At 41.3% G+C, this 11,970-nt stretch overlaps 1 protein-coding gene and 1 long non-coding RNA gene across 3 annotated transcripts; one reads left to right on the top strand and one right to left on the bottom strand.

Annotated features, from left to right (window-relative positions):
• Nucleotides 1-459: 459 nt before the first annotated feature.
• akap8l (A kinase (PRKA) anchor protein 8-like) lies at nt 460-9,811 on the top strand. The gene is made up of 13 exons (XM_005461660.3): nt 460-617; nt 1,460-1,498; nt 1,630-1,849; nt 3,289-3,889; nt 4,447-4,561; nt 5,800-5,852; nt 6,271-6,301; nt 6,560-6,665; nt 6,785-6,926; nt 7,228-7,333; nt 7,428-7,558; nt 8,249-8,344; nt 8,673-9,811. Exons 1-13 carry the CDS (start codon nt 593-595, stop codon nt 9,225-9,227), a joined length of 2,220 nt encoding a protein of 739 aa, XP_005461717.2. The 5' UTR covers nt 460-592; the 3' UTR covers nt 9,228-9,811.
• A 4-nt stretch (nt 9,812-9,815) lies between these two features.
• Nucleotides 9,816-11,916, bottom strand: LOC102082304 (uncharacterized). Of its 2 annotated transcripts, XR_267451.4 has the most exons (3): nt 11,497-11,916; nt 10,366-10,587; nt 9,816-10,267 (listed from the first exon to the last, which is right to left on the bottom strand). It is a non-coding gene; the product is annotated as an uncharacterized LOC102082304 (long non-coding RNA). The 2 variants fall into 2 exon arrangements; XR_003220369.1 differs by having other exon boundaries at nt 9,816-10,587.
• Between the last annotated feature and the right edge of the window lie 54 nt (nt 11,917-11,970).

Here is an 11,970-nt window from a genome sequence, read left to right on the forward strand (position 1 = left end):
GTGGAATCAAAGACATGAAATATTTAAGATTTCCTAATTATAAAATGTGTGATAACAATGTTTTCTTTTGTCGGAAGATATACACATATACATATATTAGATATTTTATTGTGCAACTCAAATGAGAGCTCATGAAGATTTACTGGCAATATTTATATTTACAGAAGCAAATACTCTGTTTAACGTGTTTTGTGTGTGTACATAGTTAAGATGTTTCAATTCAGGGCATACTGTATACCTCTGTATATAGTACACTGAGTCTTTGATTGACTGATTGGTTGATTGATTGATTATTCAATATTAATCTCTACATTTATGGGCTTTACACATCTGTAGCCTTTGGTCAAGATCAGGATACATTCTTCTTGCCTTCATTAAATCTATTATTGATATCTGAAACAATTTTATAATAAATATATATTCACGTTCAGATTCTATTATAGGCATACCAGTGACGTAACGAGGCCTTGTCGGTCACGTGGTTTTGACGTGTCGGACTTGGCTCGATACATTTTGCTACAAGCAGCTACTCTTTTCTTGGATCTGTAGCCGCTCGTGTTGCTAGTTTCGTCCAAACGGCGCACAAAATATCATGGAAGGCAGGGGTTACGGCTCTGGTAAATATAATCTGCTTAGCTTTTGTTTCACATTTGGCTATAGATATTGATAGTTACCCAGTTAGCCACATGCTTTGTTCCCCTGACCAGTTTGTTAGCCGCTAGCTAAGCTAATGCCGTTTTCTTAAAAAAAAAAAAAAAAAGCTCCCCAGCATAAGAGCCAGCCTTTAGCCGGCTGCAGCCTGAAACAAAGACCTAGCTAAACAGTAGTCGTGTTGTATATTCTTACCAGTTATTACAAAATCTGCCAAATACCAGTAGGTAGGTTTGTTTTAGCGAAAATTAAAAATAATCGTCAGCGTTACGCTAGGCCCATCAGCCAACATTAATGAACCACTGCTAGCTACGCGGCCCATCTCGCTATCGGGCAGATTGTTTGCTAGTGATGCTAACACAGACGACTTTATGGGCCTTTGGCGGTTTGTTGTAAGACGTGTCAGGTGCTCTGCCAAAGTTCGTTAGCTTATTCTTTTAAAATGGAGTCAATGTCGGAATAGTTTAAAGGCTAGCTGATAAAATGGCCGCCTCTGACAAGATGCCTTTAAGTCTTTGGATTTAATTGCTGTTCCTTTCTGAACTGCACAACTCGCTAGCTGAATATCTATTAAGAGAGAAAGCTTGCAAATTGATTGTCAAATGGTAAAGTTTAAATAAATAAATAAATATACGGCCAGTTTTTGTTAAATTTTACTCCAAGTGCAGTGGATTCCCCCTTCCTATGCTTTTTAACGATTTGCGCTATTGAACAGCTCCCTGTAATAAATCCGCACATGCTTGTGGATCTGTTGGTATAAAATTCCCAGTGCTTTTATGTTATCAGTCCGTATTCTCTCCTTTTGTAGGTTACTCCAGTTGGGGAGGTGGAGGCTCTGGAAGCAGAGGTAAGTTGGTACACTCAGCCCTGAATTACTGCTATTTATGAAGCAAGTAAGTAGTGCATGTTTATTCTGTTTACTTAATTTGTTTCTTCACAGGGAGTGTGTTAATTTGTTTGCCCCACCCCCTTTACTAGGTTCAGGTGGTTTCGATATGCACGGGGGAGGTTACAAGGATTCCATGTCTGGACTCGGAGGCTATGGAGGTGGCAGTGGCCACATGAAAAGAGGGCTCTCGGGAACATCTCTGCTCTCATCCACGGGCACCCATGCAGATGCAGTCATTGCTAAGATTAACCAGCGCTTGGACATGCTCACTCAGTTGGAGGGGGGGTTTAAAGGGGGTCGGAGTGACAGGTAACAGTACTTTCCTTTTTATGCTTCATACCATCTTTCTTAGTAGGGTACCATTCCCACACATCCATGCACCTGAATGTGTCATATTTGCCACTGGTGTCTGTACTGTTAGAAAAATCATCTTGCATTACAAATTTGGCCCTCTGGTTGCTTGAGAGCATCATCTATTAGTGTCACGTCATGTCTGGCTGATGTCAAGTCACCACTTTGTTTTACAGTTGTCTCAGTAAATGCTTAGGCCTTCTAATAGCCGTTCTAATTTTAAAGTCCATCATTAGGACCAATCCACACCTGGCTACCCTCCTAGCTTGCGATTTTCCACTGGTTCTGAAGAGCAGTTATTCACAGTGGTTGGGGGGGAAAAAAAACAAAGGGTATACCACTGTTTGCAGAGACTTGGAGAGTTGATATCGTTTGGAAATTGTGAGGTTGCACCAGTAAATTGTGCTGTTATAGTCTTTGTTACGGCATTACTGTTTGCACTCAATCCTTGTTGGAAACATGTTGCCTCAATTCCTGCTTGAGATGAGAAGATCATATCGTCCAGGCTGCATTTGAATGCCTCAGCATCTGAGGATGCATTGTTTGCTCCTATTTGCTATGCTGCAGTTTCCCTCATTTATTGAGAAGAAAATGATGATGTGATCCTTTAAACCAAAGACACTGTGAAATGCATGGTCCCCTGTTGGAGGTGCAGTTACAGACCAGCTTTTCCATTTGTTACAAACTGACATTGTTGCATATAAAGCCAATCCATCTTTATTTAAAACTCTGAGCATTGCTTTTGTCCCGGCTTTGTGTTTGTGTTTACACACGTTGTTTCTCTCACCCTCCATGTGACCTAACCCTGTCTTCTGGCTTTAGGTTACTGAAGAGAGATGGGTTTACAGGTGCCCTAATAATGCCTTGTCAAGCTGAAATGTTTATTGAAGGATGCTCAATGTATTTACAGAAACACAATCTCCCCTTGAAAAAATGCCCAGTATATGTTTTTTTTAATATAAACCCCTTTTCATTAGTGTTTATTGTAATTGAGTCAGTTCCCAGGACACTTTACTTCTTGTAAGAGTCGTCATTGGTTCTGATGGACCATGTTCATGTCTGTACAAGGTTTTACAGCCCATCCTTTAAAAAGGAGAGAGGCTTAAAAAACAAACTGCATTTCCCTAATCTGCAGTAATTTCTGTAGACATGAGATTTTAAAAACAAAAGAAATAACTTTACAATGTACCACAAGCACAGTGTTTTAAGTTGTTGTGGATCATTAATTTTTGATCTAAATTGTTTTCTGAAATGAAGCTGGGAGTGACAAGAAAACATGGAGAAAGCGAGACCACAGAGGAGAAGGAATAGCAGGTGGAGAAATCCAAACCTGGCTGCCCTCTCTGCCTCCCTTGCTCTCTGCTCTTCTCTACCAACCCTCTTCCTCCCTCCTGCAGGTTTGACCAGTACGAGTCATTCGACTCGCGCTCCTCCGCTTTTGCCTCCTCCCGAGATCTCTACAGATCTGGCGGCGGTAGCTATGGTTTTGGTGATGGCCGGGAGGACAGCATGCTGTTGAGTCAGCGAGGAGGCCAGGGCTTCGGAGGGGGACTTGGGCTAGGAGGAGGAGGAGGCTTTGATAGCCCCTCCTCTTCCTATGGAGTCGCTAAAATGCGACAGAATATGAGGGAGTCCTTCACCAGTCCCCAAGGAGGAGGTTCTGGAGGTGGAGGATGGGCTGGAGCAGGCCGACGTTCCCCCAGAAGGGGTGGAAGCGCCGGGGGTCGAGGAGCTACTGGAGGGTTTGGAAGCCGCAGGTCAGACCCCACTCCATTAAGCGGAGGTTTGCGGGGAAGTGGTAGCGGTGGCCAGTCCCACCGCGGCCACTCTCCAGGAGGTGGTAGAGGAAAGCTCCCTTCCCTCCTGTCCAACCGCATGTACCCTGAGAGTGGGGGCTTCCAGGGTTCTACTCAAGGGCCTCACGACTTTCCTGGGAGGCATTTTGGAGGGGGCCCACGGGCTGGCCGGCAGCGAGGCCGCAAGAGACCCCTTAACAAAGTAAGTACCTCCAGCCAAATAAGACCTCCTCAGATACCTGGAAAAAGTTAAGCCCTTTCTAATTCCCTCCTTTTGTATTCTCAGTCAACTGGCAAGTCTTGCTAAACTGCCAGTGCCTGCTATTTGCTACCTAAAGCAGTTTGTCACAGATAGTGCCCAACACATATTTGCAGTATCACTTGCCCTTCCAGTTCCAGAAGAAATTAACTGCCCTGTATCTACAGTAAAGACAAATCCCACATCTCCCCACACAATTCATTGCCCTGATAACTGTCCGGATGTTGATTTTTTTTTTTTTTTTTTTTTTTTTTTTTTTTTTTTTGCATTAAGTAGCTTAGATAGATTTTTCCTTTTTCTTTCCTTTGCCCCAATTCTGGCTTGTCTTAAGATGAGGCTAACACTATTGATGTGGAAATGCCACGAGGAGAATATGAACATTGCAAACATTAAGTCCTAGTATCTGTTAGTGTTTAATTGAAGGTGTATTGTCCAGGTTTGTATTTATTTTTATTATCACTAAATGCATTTGTGTGCAAACTGATTTCTGTGTACTGTAGCAGGTGAAGCCACAGCGGGATATTCAGAAGAAAAGAAAGCAGACCCCGTCATCAGGTGACGAGCCAGAGTCGAAGATGAACAAGACGGACAGTGCCGAGTCAGAGGCTACGCAAGGTACTTTTTTTTTTTTTTTTTTTTTGTCGACTGTGTGGTATTCTCAAAGGACCTCATTACCAGGGTTTTAATAGTTTTGCAATTTTCATTAGTTTTTATTTTTATTTCGTTTTGACTTCAGATTTTCAATTTTATATTAGTTTTAATTAGTTTTTCCCAATTGTTTGCTAGTTTAGTTTAATTTTTATTTTTTGGAAAATCCTTAGTTTCAGTTTAGTTTTGATTAGTTTCAGTTATAGTTTTAGTTGTGTTTGCAATAAAGTGTAACAAAATCCCAGTTTCATCATATCAGTCATTCTCTTCTGCTTATCCTTGGGTATGTTGCTATTCCAGCTACCATACCCTGCACCCTGGACAGGTCGCCTGTCTGTTGCAGGGCTAACACGCAGAGACAGACAACTCACATTCCCACCTATGGGTTCTTTAAATAAATAAATAAAGGCAGATGAACAACCATTGATACCAGGCAACTATAAAATGTATATCTTGGCCCCAATGAGACTATTAACTCTTGCAGCACCGGGTGTTAAGGCAATTGACTCACACAGTTATGTAGATATCCCAGTCCTGTTGTCTCGGGATGCATCACGCTGCCTTGCCTGGGGTTAGCTTCTGTTTCTGGGGATGAGGGTTGGGCGTGCTCCCTTACCTTCTCCAGGTAAGCTAGGTTAGCCTTCTTGTGTGAGCTTTTCAAGTGCACTTTAAGGTTTGTGGGATTTTTTTCCCTTTAGAAATGTCCCTCATAATTTGTCTCTTTCCACTACAAGACACTTGCTTTATCCAAAACACAGTCATATTCAAAGTAATCCCAAATTGGAAGCTGGCGCTTTCTCCAGACTTTTCCTGACATGATTCTGCGCGTGGACGGAGCAGCAACACAGAGACGACTCGACTAACGTACTGCCACCTGCTGGCATAATGAGACACAGCAAGAAAAAAACCTGGAAACTAAACTTCATTTTCACCCTTGACTATTGTATGACACGCACACATCAACTAAAACTAAACGCATTTTTGCTATAAATTCAGTTAATTTTAGTTAGTTTTGTGAACACTCATTACAGTTTTAGTTAGTTTTCCTTTTTTTGTTTTTATTTTTATTTCCGTTAACGAAAATGTTTTTTCACTTCTAGTTTTCGTTATTTCGTTAGTTTTCGTTAACGATAATAACCTTGCTCATTACTTGGCAGATATTTTGGTGTCTTTTTTGGTCTTATGTGTGTGCTCCGTGTTTTTAGAGCAACCAGAGAAAAACGGCGATGGTGGTGAGGCAAAGACAACAGCTGCTGCGGTGAGTGGATCAGCCTTTGACAGCTCAGTCTTTTGTCAACAGTGGCATTTCAAAGGTTTAAAGGTTTATTGTATTACTTTAGGATCTAATTAACTTGCCCCTGGAACTTGCTTTAAGCAATCGGTGTACAGTTTCAGATGGAAATAATAATTTAAATGTAAATGCAAATGAGGATGAGAATGTGGTTTTACAAAACAGACAAAAAGGCTAAACGCGATGTTCTTTTTTTCTTCATGATCAACCAGTGTCACAGATTTGAGTTGAATATGTGTTGCAAATATTTATAATAGCATGACTACATCCAGCAGTAAACATCTGTGCTAAGGTTCAGATGATGGAGCCATTTTTGACTTTGTTTTTTTTTTTTTGTTTGTTTTATTTTTTTGTTCTTTGAGTAATGAAATATTTTTCTTTGCAGGAGACAAAACCTGCTGAAGAAGGTGATAAAGGTAATCTTGACTCCAGTGACTCCTCACTGACATTCCTTTTTTTTTATTTTGGGTTAACTGAAGATTGTGGAAAGATTTCTCCAGATTCTCTGAATCTTTCGATATTGTGTTTCATTATTTTTTTATTATTTATATACACTTAAATAATTTATTTAAAATTTACACTTTCCCTGTTTTTGTTTGTTTTGGGGGTTTTGTTTTGTTTTTTGTATTGGGGTTGTTCATATACGTGTCTTCTGCACTTTTGCTTCTTATTAGCTGCATCCAAACTGGAAGAGAAGAAAAAGCCACAGGGCAAACAGACACCGCCCCAGGGTCAGGACAGGCACCCAAAAATGAGGAAGAGACGAGGATTCCTGGAAAGGTGAATTTACAAACTCCTAGAAAGTTCTTTCAACTCTCATTTGCTGTTTTTTGTTTTCAATCTCACCTGTGGCTCTTTCCGATGGGCTTTTTTGACTAAGATTTTAAATATTTTTCCAGGGTGATGTTTGCATGTTCTGTGTGCAAGTTCCGTTCGTTCTACAAGGAAGAAATGGAAGCTCATCTTGAGAGTCGCTTCCACAAGGACCACTTTAAGTTCCTTTCCAGCCAGTTGTCCAAGCCCACTACAGACTTTTTGCAGGTAACTCAAATTTATTGGAAGTCATATTTATGATTAATGAAGATGAAGTAACTGGCCAATCATAGGCTTTTAGAAATGTTACATTTCTTAGCCAAATTTCAGGGAAGTGCTTGTTGTAAATATACTAAAACAGTTTGGAGTGTGGTTAAATGGAAAAACATTTCTGGTTGAATGTGCTGAAATATTTATGCAGTGATTTTCCAGAGCCGACGCGTGATTTATACATGTATGCAAGAGTAAAGATATTGGGTGAGGTAAAAGTTTCGTGGAAAAAAACAAAACAAAAAACTTTCCTTTGTAGGAGTATTTGCAGAATAAGTTTAAGAAGACAGAGGAGAGGGTGAGCCAGCTGGAGAACCACAGTGCTGCAATCTGCCAGGTGTACAAAGAGCAGGACCTCACCAGGGGTAAGCAGAAACTCCCACTGTGTGTTGTGTAGTCTAAAAAACTGAAGATGCGCATGAATTGCTCACTACAGATATTTCTCTCACGCTTGTACAGAGCTTGGAATGGAGCACTTTATGAGGAAGGTGGAAGCTGCTCACTGTGCAGCATGTGACCTCTTCATTCCCATGCAGCCCCACCTGATACAGAAACACATCAAGTCTCCTGACCACAACTACAACCGCAAGGTACAGCAGGTCTTCTGCAAATGGACTGTTGCACAAGCCTATATGTTTAAAAGGACAATGCTACATTCAAATCAGTGCACTTTTATTTTTATCTCCGTCCTTCGGGTAATTGTTTAGATGATCATCGTTATTATTTTGGTGTGGCTTGTCTGGTTCTGGAGATATCGGCTGTATAAATGGATCTAAATAGCACCCAGTGCATCCAAAAAAATAATAATTTCAGTATCATTGAGAAAGTCCACAAATGTTGTTGTGACCAGTTTCATGTAGTAACTGTTTTCTTCCAACTACACCGTCCTGTCATTCTGCAGAATGTGTTTCATTTAGTTGGCAGATGTAGACAGTAGAAGAAAATGATTTGTATAGGAAGCTGCTTACACAGCAAGGTTTGTAGGCTGCGTGAGACTGGGTCATGATTTCTGTAGAGACATTGCTGCTGACTTTTTCATTCAAGCACTGAAGGCCAGAGGTTGGCTAACATTGATTCTGCCTTATCAGAAAACATTTAGAACTTTAGACTGTCAGAGGATGGTATAAACGGTTACCCCATCCACTCCCTGTTTGTGCAGTGCCATTTTTAAAATGCAGTAACTCTGCAAAGCCCTGCACTGATGTCACAAATGGTGCCACAGAGCTGAGGCTATTGTTTACGATGTTTTGTTCTGACATGGAAATGTTGTTTATTTGAAGGGTATGATGGAGCAGTCCAAGCGGGCCAGTCTGTCAGTTGCTCGAAGCATCCTTAACCACAAACTCATTGGCAAGAAGCTGGAGAGCTACCTCAAGGTATGCACAGAGTCCTGTTTGGGCTTGCATCAGAAATAAATGTGATTATAAATATGCACCAACTACTTGTATGTATGTATGTATTTATTTTTTATTTATTTTTTGTAAACACAAAGAACAGAAGACCAGCCGTGTCAGTAAATGCACTGTTAAGAAAAAAGGGAACTAATACTTGGAAAAAATCTGATTAATAATATTGCACTTGGAGGTTTGTATCAGCAGTATGGGTTTTAGTGTGCAGAAACTGTCTGATGCAAACATACATAACTGCCCATGAGTGCAGTGGGTCAAAATGTAATTATTTTTCTCAATTCTTTTGTTTCGTCAGGGTGAAAACCCTTTCACTGGTAACCAAGATGAACAGGATCCAGAAGACAGCATGGCAATGGACGTATCAGAGTTGGAGGTCACAGGCGAAGCGGCAGAGAGCCAGGCGGAAGGAGAACCTGCCAAAGATGAGCCTGCTCCTGAGGGGGAGATTAGCAAAGAGGGGGTCGAAGGAGAAGCAGGAGAGACTGCTGAAGCAGCAGCATCAGAAGAAGCAGTAGCAGCAGCAGGCACGGAGGAGGAGGAAAAGATGGAGGAGCAGCAGGCGAACCAGGATGAGGAGGAGCAGCAGGCGAACCAGGATGAGGAGGAGCAGCAGGCGAACCAGGATGAGGAGGAGCAGCAGGCGAACCAGGATGAGGAGGAGCAGCAGGCGAACCAGGATGAGGAGAACCAAGATGAGGAGGAAGGTTTTGAAGTTGGGGAGGAGGAGGAAGAGGATGAGGGATATGTGGTTCATGATGAGATTGGTGAAGAGGGATTACACGGTGACTTGGGAGATGAAGGATTGGAGGCAGCAGTGCTCGAAGAGGAAGATGCCAATGATCATGAATGATTTCCGCTCTGTGAGAGAGAGAGAGAGAGAGAGAGAGAGAGAGAGTGTAACCTTTCCACCTGAACATCTGTTTGGACCAGTCTATGACCTCTACTGTCCAGTTTGACTGCCACATGTATTGTGGATTACATATACCTGCTCCAGTCATGTTTCACTGTCAGTCTGAGCTTGTTATTTGAGTTTGGTAAAAGCAGTTGCACATTTTGTCTACTGCTCTTCTTCACTTTCCTGCAGAGATTTACATGAAAGCAAATGTCAAAAATAGTAACTCTTGTCTTCTGCATGCATACAAAGTCTCAACGAAGTTATGGGTAGACTTCTTTTTAAATATCAGAGTAGACCGGACGTGTGGTTTACCCTTCCTCAGTCTCAATGCTGAACTGGTCTGTTCCCAGGAATAGCTTTGTACTCTGTGCAGACAGAGGCATTGTTGGACTTCTCATTTCAACTTTGGCAAGAAGACACATGAGCATATTTATGAAAACGTCAAAGTAATTTTTTTTTTTTTGTTGTTGTTGTTGTGCCTTTTTGTTAAAATGTAAGTTGTTTAGAATTAAGAAATTGCGGCTATTGTAACATTGAGATATATTGTGTACTTTTTGGGGGGGGGGGGGTTCGAGAGTTTACACAATGTCATGGCTTTCTGGCCTTTCCCAGTATTGATGAATGACCATTTTCCAAACTTTTGGATAAATCTATAAGGAGGGCTTTTTAACTCTGCAGGTGGGGCTGCCTGAGATGATTGAGGGGACTGTTTGTAGGATAAGCGTGCAACATTTTGAATATCATTCGGAACATTTTCAGTCATTTTAGTTTTGTCTCGGTCTGGGAAAGAAATAAACTCATTGACTAAATCAGTTTCTTTGTGTTATTTCCCAAATACAAGTGAAATTAACTCAGTGGCTGCTTAAAAAGTGCCTTACTACTTTGTGGCATCGATTCAACAAGGTGCTGGAAACGCTGCTCATGGATTTTGCTTCACAATGAGATGATGGCATCACACAGCTGAATCTCCTGTTACATCACAGCCCAAAGGTGATCTATTGGATTGAGATATGGTGACTGTTGAGGTGATTTGAGTACAGAGAGCTCATTATGTTCAAGAAACTAAGTGACCTAAAGTGTTCCAAAAAATCACCCTGACACTATAATGCCACCAGCCTCCTGAAGCATTGATAGAAGGCAGGATGGCTCTGTGCTTTCATGTGGTTTACACCAAACTCCAAGCCTGTCGAACTATCACAGCAGCAATCCGTTCATCAGACCAACAATATTTTTCCAGTCTTCTTGTTGATTTATCCTGTGCAAATTGTGACCTCAGTTTCCTGGCTTAGTTGACAGGAGTTGCATCTGGTGTAGTCTTTGGAATATAATAGAATAGCTCTTTATTAACATGCCTTTATTACAAGAACAATGAAACACAGTTTGTGATCTCTCCATTGTGTGTAATACACAATAATACAGGCATTTACATTTACACAAGAAACATATGTACAAGTTAGTGCTGCTAGTGTAGTTCAACATTTAACATGTTACACATTCAGAGATGCTCTTCTGCACATGCTGGTTATAACATCTAACCTCAACAAGGCAGTTTCTCACAGAGAGCTGGATATTTTCTGTTTCAGAGCATCCTTTGTAAACACTTGAGATGGCTGTGCGGGAAAATCCAGACCATCAGCAAAGCTCAGACCAGCCTGTCTAGCATCAACAACCATTCCACGTTCAAAGTCACTCAAGTCACCTTAAGTTTGGATTTCAGCAGGTCGTCTTGGCCATGTCTACATGCCCAAATGCACTGAGATATTGTCGTATGGTTAGTTGATGAGATATTTGTGTTAACAAGTTGAAGAACAAACGTACTTAATGAAGTGGCCAGTAAGTTTGAATGGGAGAAGGACTGCATGTGCAGACCTTTAATGTAAACTGAGCAGGGTATCAAAAGCAAATCTACCAGACTTATCTCATTTGTGATGTGTACATATTCACTGCTAATTTTGCATATTTTGATGCAGACTGTTCACCACACAATTCTGATAACCTGTGGCTGAGGTCGTTTTGATACTGTGCTTTAATTTAACACCATCCCAACCACTAGGTGGTGTACCTACTCCCTCCTTCCCAAGCACTGATAACAGTTTTCATAAACTCATAAAATGAGTGGTATAATATCTTCTAGGACAGAGGAAAAGGCAGAAAAGCACAATTTACCGCCATTATCTCCATCAGTATTCAGCTGGATTGACATCTTCATGACTTTCACACTTACCAAACAGTAGAATCAGCCCTCATGCCACTCACACAGCATTACATCTGGAAGACACCGCTCCCATCAAGATCTAAACATGTAATTACGCACAAAAACCATGCTCACACGGGTCTGAGATCAAATCAGGCCATAAAAGGTAATTTGCAGTAGGTCGATAAGCCGTATAACTAATTGTCAAGTTTCAGAAATGCTTTTAACTTTCGTTGTGTTCTCTATAGTTTGTAGAAAACGTATTTACAGAGGAAACAGATGGCAGCTGGGTGGCCTACGTGCCGTCCGTGCCGTGCACATTTAAGCTGTCAGCTTCTTGTCTACTAAATAAAAACACGTTTTAGTGTACGCTCACTTTTTCCTCGGTTATATATTTAAACCCACTCGTTTAGTAAGGTGAACACCGACATGTCTCCTGACTGAAATGATTACAAGCTATTGCGTGATGTTAACCCGGGAGAGAGGGGAGGAGTTGTAGGTGAC

The sequence above is a fragment of the Oreochromis niloticus genome, linkage group LG6, assembly GCF_001858045.2.
Source record: "Oreochromis niloticus isolate F11D_XX linkage group LG6, O_niloticus_UMD_NMBU, whole genome shotgun sequence".
In the NCBI taxonomy this organism is placed as follows: domain Eukaryota; kingdom Metazoa; phylum Chordata; class Actinopteri; order Cichliformes; family Cichlidae; genus Oreochromis; species Oreochromis niloticus.

Bases quoted from the DNA above. Each gene is read 5' to 3' on its own strand.
- akap8l (XM_005461660.3), top strand. From the start codon at position 593: ATGGAAGGCAGGGGTTACGGCTCTG. The intron at 1,850-3,288 runs GTAACAGTACTT...TCCCTCCTGCAG, and splicing joins AAAGGGGGTCGGAGTGACAG to GTTTGACCAGTACGAGTCAT. The intron at 3,890-4,446 runs GTAAGTACCTCC...TGTGTACTGTAG, and splicing joins GCAAGAGACCCCTTAACAAA to CAGGTGAAGCCACAGCGGGA.